The sequence below is a fragment of the Lynx rufus genome, unplaced genomic scaffold (genome assembly GCF_022079265.1).
Source record: "Lynx rufus isolate CCGP_SWC_20201006 ecotype Redwood Valley unplaced genomic scaffold, mLynRuf1.p SCAF_1, whole genome shotgun sequence".
In the NCBI taxonomy this organism is placed as follows: Eukaryota; Metazoa; Chordata; class Mammalia; order Carnivora; family Felidae; genus Lynx; species Lynx rufus.
The window spans coordinates 87444214-87462890 of NW_025814823.1; the positions used below are offsets into that span (position 1 = coordinate 87444214).

Here is an 18677-nt window from a genome sequence, read left to right on the forward strand (position 1 = left end):
TTGCCAGTGATTTTCTTGCTTTCTTCCTTTCTTTCTTCTTTTCTTTCTTTTTTTAATGTTTATTTAGTTTTGAGACTGAGAGAGAGAGAGAGAGAGAGAGAGCGCGAGCACAGGGACGAGGAGGGGCAGAGAGAGAGGCAGACACAGAATCTGCAGCAGGCTCCAGGCTCTGAGCTGTCAGCGCAGAGGTTGACATGGGACTCGAACTCAGGAGCCTTGAGATCATGACCTGAGCTAAAGTCAGATGCTTAACCAACTGAGCCACCCAGGTGCCCCTGACTATCTATGTTATGTTATGACACTCTGGGTCCCCTTGAAACCTGTTCAGGTGGGTTTTCACTCTGACCCCTGCTTGAGCAGAAGACCCCTCAGGGTGGGCTGTCCTGTCCTGTTCCTGCCAGGGAGGGAAGGAGTCCAGCCCCCTCCTCAGTCTCCATGGGCACCAGGGAGGGGAGCTCCTGACTGGGGCAGAGCTCCAACTGACCACATGGTATCCCTAGATGACCACAGGTGTGGGGGCGGGCGGGGAGGGGTGAACTGTTCCAGCCAGCAGGACAGGAGCCCTGGCTCCCACTCAGCCCTCTCGGAGGCCACTACACCCAGCAGTGGGGTGTCAGGATGCCTGGCATCAGCCTCATGAGGGTGTTCGTTCTCTGCCACAGGAGCAGGCTGGGGGCTGTGGTGTTTTCTGCGGTGCTGGGTAGAGGAGAGCAGTGATGCCCGGCTGGTTCAGCTGCTCCTTTCCTGGTCTCGTGGCTGAGACCACAGGCTTTGTTCGGGTTTGTTTTTCTCTGCACCTGGGGTGGGGAGAGGGGGGGTGTCTCTGGCTTGCCAGCTTCTCTGTGTTCACTTCAAGTTGGGATGCATGAGACATAAAGAATGAGAGAGCTCGTCACCTTGAGATTCCTCAGGGTCCACGCCAGCCTTCTTCCTCTCCCCATTCAGACTCCCATGTGTGTTTTATGCATCAAGGGGCTGGGATTTTAGCTATTCTTAGAGGCAGGAATCAGGGAAAAGTAGCTCTGTTTTTAAATTGACGTATTTATGTACTCCATCCACTCTCCTTATAAAAATTGGCAAGACTGGACACCTGAGTGGGTCAGTTGGTTAAACGTCCCTCTCAATTTTAGCTCAGGTCATGACCTCATAGTTCATGGGTTCAAGCCCCACATTATACTCCGTGTTGACAGTGCACAGCCTGCTTGAGTTTCTCTCTCCCCTCCCAAAAATAGACACTAAAAAAAAAAAAAAAAAAAAGAAGAGGAATGAGCAAGATTTAGCACAGGAGTGTGTTACATGTTCCCAGTTCCTGTGAAGATCTTCGAATGTTTTGTTGAACTTGCGCCCAGAGTTACCTGTGCCAGTTTTTTCTCCCTTGCAGGGATTATGCTGTACATCCTTGCTTCTCCCTGACATGTGAGCATTTCCCCATGAGACAGAAGTCCCCGGGGGTCCCAGGGTGGCTGTGTCAGACTGTGTCAGACTCTGTCAGCAAGTAGAGCATCACAGATCCACCACCTGGCCCTGGCACTGGGGTTTGCTTCCATGATGCTAACTTTGTCCACTGTGATTAGTTCCTATTTCCACTTGGGGTCTGTTCCCAGACACCCATCCAAGGCTAAAGTGAGCAGTTTCTACATCTCCTCCACTTTTGTCTTCAGAATCTGCAGAACCAGAACCACACTGCCATCTGAGAGCTCTGATTTCTTTTTTTTCTTTCAATTTTTTTAGATGTGTATTTATTTTTGAGAGAGAGAGGCAGTGTGACTGGGGGAGGGGCAGAGAGAGGGAGACACAGAACCGAAGCAGGCTCCAGGCTCTGAGCTGTCAGAACAGAGCCCAGTGCGGGGTTCTAACTCATAAACCGTGAGATCATGACCTGAGCCAAAGTCGGATGCTTAACCGACTGAGCCACCCAGGTGCCCCTGAGAGCTCTGATTTCTCAACTGTTTACCAACAGGGGCAGTTACCACCTTCAGGGAGAAAAAAAAAACCTTTTTCCTCGACTCTGTTAGGCTCAGTGCCCCCTGTACATTGAATTGACACAATGCAGAGTCACAGGATTAAAAAGATTTATTTCCTGTGCCTGTGGGTTGCCTCACAGAAATGAAATGAAAACCCCAAGAAGGCAGTCAGATCCGCAGGCTGACTGATGCACCATTTTAACCCAAGGCGGTAATTGCAGAGAAGTGACAAGACAGAGGAAAGGGATTGTTAGCTCAGAGGGTTGGTAAATTATGGGAAGGCAAGTATTTGGAGAGTAATGGAAAACAAGGGTTACTTGGTCAAGTGTGTTTTGTTGTCTCTGGTCTGGTAAGAGTCCAGTTCTGTCCTCTCTGGAGATGAAGAGTAATTTTGCCCTTGCGGGTGGGAGACCAGGGTGCTTTTCACAGGGAAGCTTCATGTCCTTCATTTAGGCAGATGGGGGAGAGTAGAGAGCTTTTGTTTTGTAAATGTTTATTTTGAGAGACAGAGAAAAGTATTGTGCAAGTGGGGCAGGGGCAGAGAGACAGAATCTCAAGCAGGCTCTGCACTGACAGAACACACCCTCCACAGGGCTTGAACCCACGAACCATGAGATCATGACCTGAACTGAGGTCAAGAGTCACTCAACCAACTGAGCCACCCAGGCGCCCTGGGTAGAGAACTTTGTGATCCTGTTTCTCAGTTGACTGAAAGTCCTAATGCCAAAGTGGCGTATTTGGGATGGACCTTCTAATCCCCTTTGAAACCAACATCAGATTCTGTCCTGCAAACCCATGGCTTTCTCAGTTCCAGCTTCTATCCTGTGGAACTCGTCTTGGGAGGACGGGCTTCCATCATACCGACCTCTTCTGGGAGCAAAGCCACTTACAGCTTGTTCAAATGCCACCTCTCAGGCTCCTCTATAGACCTACTGATGCAGAGTGCATCGTTACTGAGATGCCTAGGTGGTTCGTAGGCATATGTGAGTTTGAGAAGTCTGTTCCAAACCCCTGATTCGACTTCACACATTTTTTAAATACTCTATTAGTTTATTTATTTTTTTAATGTTTTAATGTTTATTTTTGAGGAAGAGACAGAGCATGAGCAGGGGAGGGGCAGAGAGAGAGGGAGACACAGAATCCAAAGCAGGCTCCAGGCTCTGAGCTTACAGCACAGAGCCCAACATGGGGCTTGAACCCACAGACCATGAGATCATGACCTGAGCTGAAGTTGGACACTTAAAAACTGACTGAGTCTCCCAGGCACCCCAAGTTTGGATAGTTTTTGACAAGTGTCTGCACTCACATAACTATGACCCCAGTCAACATAACATCTCCTCTCTATCAAATCCCAGAAATTCCCCTGTGCCCGTTTGCAAGTCCTGCTCTCACACCCAGGCCAGCCATGATCTCCCTTTTGCCACTGTAGATGATTTTCTCTCATTCTAGAATTTTCTGTGAATGGAATCCTACAGTACGTGGTCTTTTGTGCCAGGCTTCTCTTACTCAGCCCAGTGATTTCAGCGTCACTCATGTGTCTATCAATTGTTCCTTTTTTATTGCTGAGTAGTATTCCATTGTACACTGACAGCTGGTTTACCCAGTCACTTGTCAACCCATATTTGGGTCCTTTCCACTTTGGCCATTATGAGTGAGACTTCTAGAACATTTATATGTCTTTTTGTGGATACAGGTTTTTATTTCTCTTGGGCGATTATCCAGAAGTGGAATTGTTGTAGGGTAAGGATGTGATTGATTATATGAGAAATGGCTGTTTTCTGTGGTGGTTTACCACTCAACACTCCTACCTAATGAATGAGAGTTCCTTTTGCTACACATCTTCACCATTTACTGGTATTGTCATTTTTTTTTTTAGAAAAAGTGTATATTTTGCCCATTAAAATAGGTATCTTATGGTTTTAATTTTCAATTCCCTGTTGACTAATGAAGTTTTTCATCTTTCCATGTGCTGTGGATCATTTCTTTTAATCTTTCGTGAAGTGCCCAAATATTTTCCCTGCTTACTGGGTTGCTTACTGCAGTTTTTTGTTTTGTTTTGTTTTAAGTAAGCTCTACACCTAATATGGAGCTTAAACTCATGGCCCTGAGATTCATGCATACCAACTGAACCAACCAGGCACCCTTCCCCCCCACCCCCCTCCACATCTTACTGTGTTTCAAGAACTTTGTAAAATAGGAGTGCCTAGGTGGCTCAGTCAGTTGAGCATCTGATTCTTGATTTCGGCTCAGGTCATAATCCCAGGGTCATGGGATTGAGCTCCGTGTCAGGCTCTGTGCTGAGCATAGAACCTGCTTAAGATTCTCTCTCCCTCTGCCCCTCTGTCCCTCTCCCCTGCTCACACTCTCTCTCTCTCTCTAAAATAAAAACTAAATTAGGGTGCCTGGGTGGCCCAGTTGGTTAAGCATCCAACTCTTGATTTCGGTTCAGGTCATGATCTCATGGCTTCATGGGTTTGAGCCCCCCATTAGGCCCTATGCTGACAGCACAGCACCTGCTTGGGATTCTTTCGCTCCCTCCCTAGCTGCCCTTCCCCCACTCATACTGTCTCTGTCTCTTAAAATAAATAAGTAAACTTAAAAAAATTTTTTTTAATTAAAAAGGACTTGTAAAATATATATGTGTGTGTGTGTGTGTGTGTGTGTGTGTGTGTGTGTGTGTGTGTGTGTGTATATATATATATGCTGGATAAAAGTCCTTTGATATATTATTGGAAATATTTTCTATCACTCTTCTACAGTTTGCCTTTTCATTGTTTTGATGTCTTATGAAGATTGGACATCAGAGGTCCCGTGTTTTTCTTTTGTAATATATACTTTTTATGTCCTAATGAATCTCTGTCTACCCCAGGGTCACACAGAATTTTCTTCTGGAAATTTTATAGTTGTGATTTTTTACATATGGGTCTTTGATTCATTTCAAGATTTTGTTGTTTTTGTTCTTTGTTCTGGTTTTGGTTGGGGGTTTTTTTGTTTTGTGTTTTTGTCATGAGGTGTGAGGTTTTTGTGTTTTGTTCTGTTTTTTCAAACAGTTCATTCTATACCACTAATATTACTGATTTTTTTAATGCAACACATTGGATTTTTTTTTAATTTTAAAATTAAAATAATATTAACTTTTCTTTTATAAGAGACACATACATCTGCAATTTTAAATAAGCTGGTTAAAAAAATTAGGAAAAGGAACCATGAGAAAATAGAAAAACGTGCAAAGAAAATACACTTGGATTTCAAAGAAGACAGATGCAGATTGGCCCATAAACCCATGAGAAAAATGTTCATCGAGAAAAGGGTAGTTCCACTGCTGATTGCTCCTTGCCCACAGTGTCATTAGAACCGTAGACGTGGCCTTGCCAGGTTTGGCAATGATGTGGGTGAACAGTACAGGTGCGTTGCCTGTGGAGTACAGTTGTGGGTACCCCACTGGAAGAACGATGTGGGAATATTTAATATTGGGGAAGAGGTGTGTTCATGTCGACCCTGGAGACACTTGCTCGTGGGCAGGGAGACTGATGAGGGAGTTCATTGGACCGTTGCTCTTAGTAGCAAAGAATTGGGGAAAACCCGAACATTATTGACAGAACCATACTCTGAAATAAGTCCATGTCCTAGAGCTAGCTACATACTACACGCTCAGGGCAGTCTTCAGCCACTAGGGAAAAGTGTGCAGAACAAAAGAATCCTCGCGCAATTCTCCCAAACAGCGTGTTCCATGTTGTTTCACACACATTTTTGCATATATCTCTGAGGATTCCTTAGGAAAATTTCCCAGAAGTAGAATGGGTGTGCTCTGTTAGCATTCTCTTAAATGTCCAGAAACATGCATTTCTGCTAAGCATGTGTGAGGACCCGTTTTCCTACACCCTCCAGGACCCAGAGGAGCATAACACTTACAATCTTTTTAATCAGATTTAACCTTTGCTTGGGCAAAGAAAAACCAAGAAGTAATTATAAACCTACAACTGTTAAATTTCACTTATATTCCTGATGATTGACCTTTAAAGAGTTTATGGGGCACCTGCATGGTTCAATCGGTTGAGCATCCGACTCTTGATTTCGGCTCAGGTAATGATCTCATGGTTCATGGGTTCAAGCCCCACATTGGGCTCCATGCTGATGGTGCAGAGCCTGCTTGGGATTCTGTCTCCCTCTCTCTGTGCCCCTTCCCTGCTCATGCTGTCGCTCTCTCAGAAATGTGTGGATAAACATTAAAAAATTAATGAAAGAAATACTATGAATTCTTTTTCATGTTTTTAATGTTTTATTTATTTTTGAGAGAGAGTGAGTATGAGCAAGGGAGGGGTAGAGAGAGAGGGAGACACAGAATCTGAAGCAGGCTCTAGGCTCTGGGCTGTCAGCACAGAGCCTGATGCAGGGCTCAAACTCACAGACCGTGAGATCATGACCTAAGCTGAAACCAAGAGTTGGATGCTTAACCGACTGAACCACCCATGTGCCCCCAAAATGAACAATGTTTACATGACATTTATTGTTACCATCCATTTGTCTTGTAACGTTCACAGGAAACTTGAAACCCTCACTTCATGCTTCAGCTGGCAGAGATCTTGTAGTTCCATTTTGCAGAGGATATCTTCATTTATTTAGTTTTTTTAATGTTTATTGTATTTATATTTGAGAGGGAGAGAGAGTGCAAACGGGGGAGGGGCAGAGAGAAGGAGACACATAATCTGAAGCAGGCTCGAGGTTCTGACCTCTCAGCACAGAGCCCAGCATGGTGCTCGAACCCACAAACTGTGAGATCACGACCTGAGCTGCAGTCGGACACCTAATCGACTAAGCCCCAGGGGCCCTTCTTTATTGTTATGGTATCCTGGTATTATATGCATATGCTATCACTTTTTAAATTAAAAATTGCCATGGTTCATGACTCAAAGTATAAGAAAAGTCTCCTTGTCAGGACACCTGGCTGGCTCAGTCGGTGGATCATCCAACACTTGATCTCAGCGTCCTGAGTTCAAGCCCCACCTTGGGTGTGGAGCCTACGTAATTTAAAAAGACAGTAATAAATTTTTTTTAAAAAAAGAAAGAAGGCAAAGTCTCCATGTAGCACTAACCATAGGCCCCTCTATAGCAGCAGGCAGCGTTCCAGACTTCTGGACACTTGGCACGTGGGGACCATCTAGACCACCTTCCACATGGGTGCTTTTTCCATGGTTGAATCCCTTAGAGGGATTCCTTCTTGGTACAGACAGGCCCTCGTTCCTCCTCACCGGTGTGTGATGTTCCTGCTGGGAAGTAGCTTAGTTCTGTGACACTGGGCACAGATGTCGGATTCTTTCACTGTCACCTGGAATCATTAATGTTGCAGTGAACAAGCTTGTACTTTGCACATATGCAGCGTAAACTCTAAAAATGCAATGTCTGCATTGGTGATTCAGTTGGACACCCCCCATGTACCCACCTCGGAGCTGAGGGTGTCAGGCTGCCCCAGCACTGACAAGGAAGCCAGTGAATGATCAGTGGCCATCCTGTCCCTGAGAGGCATCTGCCATTGGGATTATGCTGAACCCGATCCGTGTGAGGTCATCTCAGGCTACAGCTGGGGCAGCCTCTCTGCCTTCCCTTCCTGGGGCTCATGCGGCTGGGGTCTCGAGGGGCTCTGCCCTCCATCCCAGCTTGCTTTCCCCTGGTTCAGAGCTTCCCTGGACTCAGGCATCCTCGTTGTCCCCCTGTGGTTTCAGAACCGGGTTTCTCCTTTCAAGGATATGATTTTCTGCTTCTCCCAAGAGGACTGGTCCCTTCTAGACCCTGCGCAGACAGGCTTCTATGGAGAGTTCATCATCGGGGAGGACTGTGGGGTCTCGCTGCCTCCAAGTAAGACTTACCCCCTCTCTCCTGAGGCCAGAGACTGGGGGGGCCGGCATCTGATTGCTTTTCACCCCCAGACCTCATGGGCACTTTGCAGATTGACCATCACCCACCCTCTGTCTGCCACATGTAGATCAGGCTCGCCTGGCTGTTTCATACAAAACCAAATGCAACATGTTTCCTGTGCGTCTGGTTTTCTGCCATTTTTTTTTTTAGCGTTTGTTTATTTTTGAGAGAGCAAGAGAGACTGAGCATGCGTGGGGGAGGGGCAGAGAGAGAGGGAGACACACAAAGCAGGCTCCAGGCTCTGAGCTGTCAGCACATGGCCCAATGCGGGGTTCCAACTCACAAGCCGTGAGATCATGACCTGAGCCACGCAGGCACCCTGGTTTTCTGTCATTCTTCTATGGCTCTCTTCACGTCTGATTTCCTGACAGCCCCAAAGGATATGCGCTCATCCCAAAGCTCTTCCTTTCATGTGCTCCTTGTCCTGCCCCCTCCCTGCATGCCCCATGGCCCCTCATGGCCCCTGCGGGTGCATCTGCCCTGGTGCGGAGGTCCCCCCCTCCATCTGGCCTGGGCTCCTGTGCAGACACCTCAGTGACAACTGTGTCCTCCTCTCCATGAACAGGTGACCCGGGCACCCAGCTGCATCTCTCCCAGGGAGAGGAGAACGAGCCCCGGGTTCCAGAGTTGCAGGACCTGCAAGGGAAGGACGTGCCCCAGGTTTCTTACTTGGGTGAGTGATGGTTGCAGAGCTGGGGGGAGTTTGCTGCTGGCCAGGGCAGGCCAGCCTCTCCAGCCTCCCTCTGCAGCCCAGTGTCCCTCCCCCTCCCCCCCATCCCACACTCTGTCTTGCTGGAACATGCCTGGCCTCTTCCCTGACTCTTCCAGAAACACTGTGAGGTTTCAGTTCTGTTGGGTGTGGGGATCACTCTGCCCTCAGCCAGAGCCCAGGGTGTGACAGAAGTCTTTCTTACTGTAAGCAGTGCTGGTTTGTGCCGAACAGGTGCCCCCCTGCCCCCAACTCCCACATGTGAGGTCATGTACTCTCCAGAAGTGAGGCCGGGGAGGAGGAGGAGGAGGCCATAGCTTCTCCTGGCCAGGCACCAGGCATAGCACCTCTGGAAGCCTGGCCAGTCTGGTTTATGTGAGGAAACCAAGGCACAGAGAGGTGCTGGGGCTGACTGGACAGCAGCACAGCTCAGCAGCATTTTCCCACAACCTCCCTGCCCTGGGGCAGTCCATGTTACCAGAACTCCGTGCCCTGATGCCATGAGATGTCCACCCCTTCAGGGAGACACACTTTGCACAGTATGGGCAGCAGCTCCACACCTCGGCCCCTCTGGGACCTGAAGCTGGCAAATCAGACCAGGCTGTGGCTCACCACCCCCAGCTGGGACGAGGTGCAGACTCTCCGGCACGTGGAGGCGGCGGCCCCTGTGCTCCCTCTGCCCCAGCTGGGTCTGTATCCGTGGGTGCAGGGCCCCGTGCTGAAGCCTGCACAAACCCCACCACAGAGTGGCGGTGAGCACAGGGATGCCCTCAGGACCAGACGGCATCCACATCCACACGGATTCTGTCTGGTGTCAGAGCCCATGTTCCTGCTGCTGGCCGTTCCGCCTTACCAAGCGGCTGCCCAGGGCTGCTCCCAGATCACAGCAGGGCATATGTGAGGCTGGCAACTGCAGGGCAAATCAGTTTCTCCATTTTCTTCTCTGGAAAGACTTCCCAGGTCTCCAGCCATTCCAGGTGGAAGAGAGAAGGAAACGGGATGAGCTGCAGGTGCCCGAGTTCCAGACCTGCCAGCAGACGGCACTCACCCAGAGCACCTGCCCAGGTAAAGGGGGTGGGGAGAGTGGGGGGCGGTGTGCAGTGTGTATGCGAGCAACAATGTACATGGTAGGGGGTGTAGCATGGTGTGTGCTGGTGTGTAGTGTGGTGTGTGCGAGCACATGTCTACCTGCCTGTGTGCTGTGTGGTGGGGTCCGTGTGTGCGTGCCTGTGCACTTGGTGTCTGGTGTGAGGCATGTGAAAGTGCACGCGTGTGTGGTGTCCATTGTGGTGCGTGTGTGCGGCTGGGAGGTAGGGTGGGGTCAGGAACTGGACTCTTCGGGACCCCTGCCAGCTGCAGCTGCTTGGGCTGGTTCTGTTCTGCCTGGATCCCTCAGGTTTGGAGAACCTCCCTTCTTTGCCCTCCCTCTGCGGGTTGAAGCAGGGCTGTGATGTAGGGTCAGAGTCCCTGATCTGAGTCCAGGAATTAAGACCAGGTCTGGGATGGCCGAGTTGAGGGGCCCTCTGGACAAGGAGGCAGAGCCTCACAGGAGTGGCCAGCATGCACTCTGAGCTGTGATGGTGAAAGTCACCACCTGCAGAAGCAAGGACTAAAATACAGCCAGCCTTATTGGTCTCGGGTTCAGACCTCCTTCCAAACACCAGACCCAAGCTCTGGTTCTCCCTGGAGCCCACTGGGTCATGGAGATTTCCCTCAGATAGGAAGACGGGCTAACGCATGATCTCTTTGACCCCTGGTGGCATTTGGAGGCAAGACTTGCGTGGGATTGTGGTATTTCCATGCAGCTTCATGCAGGGCCCACAGTCATTTATGTGTGTGTTTGTGTAAATCTGTGTGCTGAGGGTGATCGTTCATGCAGGCTTCAGCAATACCCCCAGAGGCATGTTGGGTCCTTGCTGGCACCTCCCTGCCCACAGTGTGTCTCACCCCCACCGGCGTCATTTCACAAGGGGGACAGGTGTTCACCAACATGGAGTGCTCTCACCTCCACTCCCCTTCCTGGGTCCTGACACAGTCTCTTCTGAAATGGCACAGGCCAAGGTTGCCGTCTGAGATTGGGGAGGTGCTGGATTCCCAGGAACAGGCACTGGTTTTGTTTTGGTGGCCCATGCTGTGTGACATCAGGGGAGGGGTCTGTACCTGCACAGCCGTGCCCACGCAAGATGCTACGGGCCCATCCATTCGTGCCAATCACCAGTGCATCTCAGTGCTGCACAGAGATGGAACGTGTCTTTTCGCTTCCCACATTTCCTCTGTGAGTCGACTAGTTAATATTCGTTCATCCTTGTTTTTGTTGGCTTTTCCCTGTTCACATTTGGTGAGCTCTGTTTAGGGCCCAAGTGCAGCACCACTGTAAGTTCTCAACGAGATTGTGTGCACTGGGTCCTTCTGGCACCTTCCAAGATGCATACTGTCTTAGCACAGGCTGATTCTGCAAGACAGTGTAGATGGGGCAGCTTAGACGAAAGGGATTTATTTCTCACAGTCTGGAGGTGGGGGGAGTCTGAGATGGTAGTGCTAGCACATCCTGTAAGTAGTTAGGACTCTTTCTGGCTCGTAGACGCTTGCCTTCTCCCTGTGTGCTCTTGGAAGGAGACAACATGGATCTGTCCTGTCTCTTCCTCTTCTTGTAAAGGCTCTCATCCCAACACAAGGGTCCCAACACCAGTAGGTCCCACTGTCTAAACCTAGCCACCACCACCCCCCACCCCCCACAAAGGCCGCACTGCCTAACGCAGGCTCGAACGTATGAGTACTGGGGGAGACAGATATTTAGCCTGTAAGAGGTACTGTGATGTCTCTGTTGTGCATCTGGGGCACGTGGTCTGAAGTCAGGGGCCCAGGAACACCCTGCACTGCAGATATGAAGCCATGTGGTCAGATGCACAACATCTGGGCTATACCCTTCACATTACCAAGCTTGTGTTCTCTGAGAGAATTTTACAGAAACTCAACATTAAGGGCCTCTTACATATATGCACACAATTCTTCCCACTTTTTTTAAACTTTCTAGGTCTTTCAGCCTATAATTCTTGTTCTGCATTTTAAAAATGTAAATTTATTCATCGTCTCCTATTTGGTTTTTTGTCTTGTAAGTAAGCCTCCCCACTCTAACATTCTAAGAATATATTTTTTATAATGCCTTTATTTTTTTTTATTTACTTTCAGTCCACGCTGCCCCTCAGCCCCTCTGGCTCTTGGGGGTCTGTTCATTTCCAGTGCACAGAGTGCTCTTCAGGACACGTCAGCTGCGAGCCAAGGCATGTGCCTCTGCTCCCGGCTCACACGCCGGTCTGGCCGTTTCCTGCCTGCAGCACAGCCTGGCCACAGCTCTCCTGAAACCTAGGGCTGCTTTCTCCCTCTGCTTTAAATTTTTCACCTGCCAGACAGGCGTAATCATCATAGTTGCCAGGTGGGGTTACTATGGTTCTTTTTCTTTTTTTTAATGTTTATTTATTTATTTTGAGAGACAGACAGAGAATCCCAAGCAGGCTCCACACTGTCAGCACAGAGCCCAGCATGGGGCTTGAACCCACAAACCATGAGATCATGACCTGAATTCAAGAGTCTGGACACCTAAAGGACTGAGCGCCCCCCCCAGGTGCCCTCAGATGGACTCGTTGTTGAGGATTAAATAGTTCATGTAAAAGCACATAGATAGATCAGTAATTCTTGCCTGTTACCCCACCGTTACCCTACTACTCAGTTCAGCGCCCCTGCGTCCGTCCCCACACACCTTGTTACTCATCAGTGCTGAGCCAAGAGCTCCCTGTTACTCTCTTCCTGCTGCTCTGGGCACACCTCGGAGTCTCATGTTACCTACTAGGGATTCTTCACATTGTTGTATTGATGACACACAACAGCATTACTGTTGATTTCTTCCTCCCTCTTCAGAAGCTCCACGTCTATTTTTGTTAACTTTCTGATCTGAGTGGATGTCCTCCCATGTGCATTCTATTAGTCTCGGAGGGCTGCGATACCAAGATACCACAGACCGGGAGGCTCAAACAAGGGTGGATTTTCTCAGAATTCTGGAGGCTGCACGGCTAGGATGAAGGTGGCCACATGGTGGGCTTCTGAGCCCCCCTCCCCCTTCTTGGCTTGTGGATGGCAGTCTCCTCCCTGTGTCTTCTCGAAATCCATCTCTGAGTGTCTGTGCCCCAATCTTCTTACAAGGACACCTGGTGGAGCAGGTCCTGCCCTAATGACCTCATTTTAACTTAATTCCCTCTTGAAATGCTTTATTTCCAAATATGCTCATATTCGGAGGTACTAGGGTTAGGACTTGGATCTATGGATTTTTAAGGGGCTGCAGTTCAGCTCATTCCACCCTCGTGTCTTGCAAAGTCCGTGTTCTCTTCCCATGCAAAGTGTATTCACCCTCTCTGGACATCCCTTAATCTTTTCCAGCACCAGCTCTGCATCTGTAACCTTATCTGAATGTCCTGTAGATCAGGTAGAGGTGAGACCCAAGGCACATCCTCTCTGGCTGTGAATCTGTGAAACCACACGTCCAGTGCTGTACTTCTCAAAGTGCAGTGCTCAGGCTGGCACAGGATAGACCTTTTCATCCCAAAAGGGGAAAATTGGGAAGAAGAAAGGTTCCCAAGCAAGTTTGAGGCCCAGTAGGGCAAATTCCATTAGAACTTAAGGCTTGGGGCGCCTGGGTGGCTCAGTTGGTTAAGGGTCCGACTTCGGCTCAAATCATGATCTCGTGGTTCATGAGTTTGAGCCCCACGCCGGGCTCTGTATCAACAGCTCAGAGCCTGGAGCCTGCTTCAGATTCTGTGCCTCCCGCTCTCTGTCCCTCCACTGCTTGCACTCTGTCTCTCTCTCAAAAATAAACATTAAAAATTTTTTTAAAAAAAAGAAAGTTTGGGGCACCTGGGTGGCTCAGTGTGTTAAACGTCTGACTCTTTATATTGGCTCGGGTCGTGATCTCATGGTCATGAGTTTGAGCACCAAGTTGGGTTCTGTGCTGACTCAGCACAGAACCCTCTTGGGATTCTGTCTCTCTCCCTCCCTGTCTCTCTCTCTCTCTCTCTCTCTCTGCCCCTCCCCTGCTCATGTGCACACTCATTCATTCTCTCTCTCTCAAAAATAAATAAACTTGAACTTAAGGCTTGGGATCAATCTCTGGCCAGCACTCTGATCGCCCTTGGGCCCCAGGCTGCTGTAGCATCCTGTCTACCTGGGGACGGCCATTGGAGCCAGCCCTCTTTCATCAAGGCCAACTCCCATGTGTCTCCAGATAGCTCTGCTGGACTACTCTGGAATCCCAGAAGTCTGACAGCCTTCCTAAGGTCTCTTGCTTTTTAGTCTGAGTTGGCAGCGTCCCTGCTCACAGTGCAGTTCACAGGCATTCAGGTCACCAGACCAGAGGGTCCTCTGCAGCTCTTTCCTGGATTGCCTCCCCTCCGTGGGTTACACCCAGAATCCCTTTACCAAATGTTTATCCAGCCACTTGGGCATTCTCTCCAGAGCATACTTTGTAATTTTTTCAGTGTGGATAAAAGTGGGAATTTTCCAGGTTCTCAAGTCTTTATTCCCCAGTCTCATGTTGTGCTGTGTCCCCTTACCCTAGTCCCCTTGGGAACAAGTGCTTCATGGCCCTGCTGCTGCCTGGTGTCTGCCCCATGCTCTGTGGCTTCTGGGTACTCCTGCCCTGCTTCTGTATCTCCAGCTCCACCCACCCTCAGGTTCCCTAACCTCACAGAATGCTCCTTCCAGAATCAGCATATTTCTGCTAACATCTCAATTCCTGCTAAGACCTCAAGGGGGTCTCGCAGCACTCCCCGCCCCCCCCACCTCAGTCCCACATCTCACACAGTGAGGAAACAGACCAGATGGGGAGCTGCGTGGTGGGCCTGGGGCTACAACTTCACCCCACTCCCCACCCATCTTCCAACATCACGGACTCAGGATTCATGGAGTCTGTCCGCTGCAGTCTAGAGTATAAAGTACAGAGCAGCTCTACCCATCACCACTGGGGGTGGCTGGCAGGCGTCAGAGGTGACACTGAGGGAAAGCTGACCTGGGTGTAGGGTACTGTTGAATAGCCCTGAGGTCAGCACAACGAGCCTGACTCCCCTTCAACCCTGAGCCCAGAGTGTGTCACCCAAGTTTGTGCGTGTATATAATTTGGCAAATAATACATCAGTGACTTATGTCCAGGAACAAACAGGGCTGTTCATGTCACAAGTGCCACAGAGCCCCTGGAGCTTGTCAGTGCTCAGCACATGGTAGCTGGTACCTTCCTGGCACTGCCTTTCTAGAATATGGTGTCTTTCTCTTTCCTGACAGCTTTAACGTGCCCTATGACATTAGGTAAGTGGTGTTAACTGATGTGTAAATGGCCAAGACTTCACACTGACAAATACAAAGTCCTTAGAGCTTGTAGGGGTCTCTGTCTAGAAAAGGAGGAAGGAAAGGATTGTGTGATGGGGCCTTAAGGGAACAGGACAGGGAAGGGGAAGAGAATCCACTCTGAACCTCCCTGGGGAGCCTTTGCAGGGGCAGGGCTGTGGCATGGGCAGCAGCACTGAATGAACTTCCGCGTGGCTTCCCTGTAGCCGGAGGGGATGCGCTGACCCCCGAGAACGGCCTGGACGAGGAGGTGACCATCGAGATCGTCCTGTCCAGCTCTGGAGACGAGGACTCCCAGCTCGGCCCTTACTGCACTGATGAGCCGCGGGGCCCCGCCGAGAAGCCGCGCAGCCTCCCCGCCTCCCACCGCAGCGGCGCAGAGCCTGGGGACGAGGTGCAGACGTCATCCAAAAAGTCCTACATCTGCCCCAACTGCGGGAAGATCTTCCGCTGGAGGGTCAACTTCATCCGGCACCTGCGCAGCCGCAAGGAGCAGAAGCCGCACGAGTGCTCGGTGTGCGGGGAGCTATTCAGCGACAGCGAGGACCTGGACGGGCACCTGGAGAGCCACGAGGCGCAGAAGCCCTACCGCTGCGGCGCCTGCGGAAAGAGCTTCCGCCTCAACTCGCACCTGCTGTCTCACAGGCGGATACACCTGCCGACGGGTGGACTGGAGCCGGTGCCAAAGACCGAGCCGAACGCGGCGGGGGCCGTGGGCGGGGGCCCGGGCGGCCTGCTAGCCTTCCAGTGCTGCGACTGCGGGCGGGCGTTCCAGCGGCCGGAGCACCTGGCGCGGCACCGCAGCAGCGCGCACCTGCGGGGCACGGCGCAGCCCTTCCAGTGCCGCTACTGCGTCAAGAGTTTCTCTCAGAACTGCGACCTGCTTCGCCACCAGCGCCTGCACTTGAAGCGCCGCTCCAAGCAGGCCCTCAACTCCTACTGAGGCGGCCCGGCCTGGCCCCTCCCGCGGTGCACCTGCCCGGGACAGAAGCTCCGTCCTCCCACCCTTCGCTCTCAGGTAGAAATGAGATAGTGGCCGACTGAGCATGCGCTCTGCCTCGGCCGTGCCAAAAAGCAGGGAGGGTGCGTCTCCACCAGCTGTGACTCTTCATCTCTGCAGGTCCTAGAGAACCGTCCCTCCAGAGCTTCCCTGGCAGGGAGGGATGGGACCACCCCCCGGGGTCTGGCCCTTGCCAGCCAGTGTCAAGTACACTCCCTTCCCCTGTACTGAGGTCTGGGGGTACCTGCACTGCTGTCCGGCAGCAAGAAGCTTGGGGTGTGTTGATGGGCTGAGGGTGGCAATAAGGCAGGGTTCGGCCTGTGGGCCTGTGACCACAGGGCCAAACACCAGGCCGCATCCTGTCATCAGAAGGCTGAGTCTCCATCACCTCTTGGCCCATAGAAACAACCCACTGCTATCAGGCAGCCCTTTTCAGGCTCAAACCGTGCTTGGGGGCTTTATAGCTCCTGCAGAAGGGAAACTCCTACCCTTTTATTTGTGATGGTGTCTGCTTATTAGGGAACAGGAGCTTATCTAAGGCAAAGCCCCATTTTAAACTGTAGCACACCCACTCCTAAATGCTGTTTCTTTGTACCCTTGAAGGGTCTTCATAGGTGGTTTTGGGTGGACGTGCAGTCCATCGAGTCCAGGAAGGGGGGGGCTCAGCCCCCAGTGAGGGTGTCCTGTTGTTTGTCTGGGTGAGCTGAGCCGGGAAACCAGAACCTCACGTGAAGTCATGCTCATGCTCTGCGTATGTGACTTAGTGTGCTGGTTGTGGTCGTTTGCAAGGGCTCCTGCAGAAACCAGATGCCTTAAACAACAAAGGCATCATCTCAGTTCTGAAGGCACAAGTCCAAGATCAGGGTGGCCCCTCCCAGGGGAGGGTCTATTTCATGCGTCGCCTGTCACCTGCCCCCGCACCCCAGGGCTTGCTGGCAATTGTTGGTACTGCATGGCTTCCAGAAGCATCACCCCAGCTCTGCTGTATTCTCACATGGTGCTCTGTGTGTGTATCTGTCCCTTTCTGGAAAGAATGCATCCATATCTAAGGTCTGCCCGTCCTACTCCCGTAGACTCCCGTCTTAACTAATTACACCTGCCGTGGCCTCAGTTCCAAAGAAGGTCACACTCCAGTGTGCCAGGGTTAGAGTTGTGGGGGTTGGGGGCACAGTTCAGCCCACAATACCACATGGTCACGTAATGCTCTCGTCCCCAATCCACACAAGGACCAATACAAACACTGTAGCTAGCTCTTCCTTCAACCGGAAGCACGATTCAGACCCAAGCTGCTGCTTTCAGGGTGGGGTGTCCTCTGCACAAGAGCCTTCAAAGTTTGTAGCCTGGCATTCTGGATGGGGAGTGGAATCTCAGGCATGGATGGCTGTGGTCTTAATGCTTCTGGGAGAACTGACCATGTCTACTAGGCCCAGTGACGAGAAGGCCTGGGGACTGGTGAGCAGCTGTGGCCAGTTGTAAAAGCCAGCGACCAGTCAGGTGTTCTGTATTATTTATACACCTGCCAGTGTCTCCTTGTCATTCACTTCATTGTCCTGTCAAGACACCACTCCCCCAGACCCAATGAGAGAGTCCCAAGGTCCTACAGTTAAATGATGGCTGTGCCTGTGTAAGGGCAGCTTCATACCCAGGAACAGTAAGTGTCATAAAACCATTTGGTCCTACCCTCAGTAATAAACTATTGGGGCTCTTTGTTTCAGAAGAATTTGCCTCTTGTATCAATCTGCCAGGAAACGGGGAAAATAAACCCCCCAGATCTTTTAAGGCTAATAAGAAAGTGGAAAATTCCAAATAGAAGCCAGACGCTGTGCACATTTGTCTCGTCCAGCTGTGCTTTTGCCCAAAGGTCCATTGGTGAGTGTATTAACCCACCCACTTAAGACATGTCTACAAGGAGCATTGCTTCACTTACCTGGTGTATTTTATGTGTGAAATCTGATTGTAAGTAAGGAACAAGTGGAATGTAACAGAACTGAATCCTAAAGAGAGGCTGTGTGTTTCTTGAGTATCAATCAGGCATCGTGAGGCAGCCTCGGATTCCCTGACCCAAAGCTGACCAAGGCGCCCAGCAAACCAGGAGTTGACATTGCTCCTGGGAACCGTCATGGGTGATGTAGCTCAAATTCCAGGTTCATCTGTGCAGAAGAAGCCAGGGCTGCCTGCATTGCGGAAAGCTGCAGGTAATAGGAGGGCTGGCCCACTTGGTTCCTCCCTCCCTCTGTGGGCACTGGGCAGGCAGGTGAGGGGTCTCTACCTGGCCATGGAGGTTCAGGAGACGAGACTTCTCGTCTGAGAAGCATCTGCCCTCTCTGTTCCTCTGATCCCTTGGCATTGTTCCCACAAACTGAACAGGTGCATAATAAAAACTCACTGAATTAATATTCGTGTTAGACTTTTAATTTTAGTTAAAAAAGTAAAATGCACAGCTGAGAGAGATGGTCAGTCAACAGGCCAGAACAGTAGGGCTTCAGTTATAATGATCTTGAAAATGTTCCTTCTGGACATCAGACATCCCTGTGTGAAACCTTTATGTCTCAGATAGTTTCCGTCACCTGATCTGAGCCTTCTCTGGAAGAGAAAGGAAGTCACTCTCTCTACACCACGGGTAAGTTGCACTCCTGGTTACACCATAGCTATTTCACTGAACTTTGGCCATTTTTTAGTGCATCCTTTGTCTCCTGAATTCTTG

At 50.5% G+C, this 18677-nt stretch overlaps 1 protein-coding gene across 1 annotated transcript in view; it reads left to right on the forward strand.

The window, feature by feature from the left end:
- The window catches only part of ZNF496 (zinc finger protein 496), a 37054-nt gene extending 18701 nt beyond the window's left edge, over positions 1–18353 (forward strand). Inside the window, exons 7-10 of the mRNA XM_047082289.1 lie at positions 7685–7817; positions 8443–8550; positions 9538–9651; positions 15180–18353. Of these exons, the coding sequence (XP_046938245.1) occupies positions 7685–7817; positions 8443–8550; positions 9538–9651; positions 15180–15916 (1092 nt within the window). The 3' untranslated portion in view covers positions 15917–18353. The remainder of the gene's footprint in view (positions 1–7684; positions 7818–8442; positions 8551–9537; positions 9652–15179) is intronic.
- Positions 18354–18677: the final 324 nt, after the last annotated feature.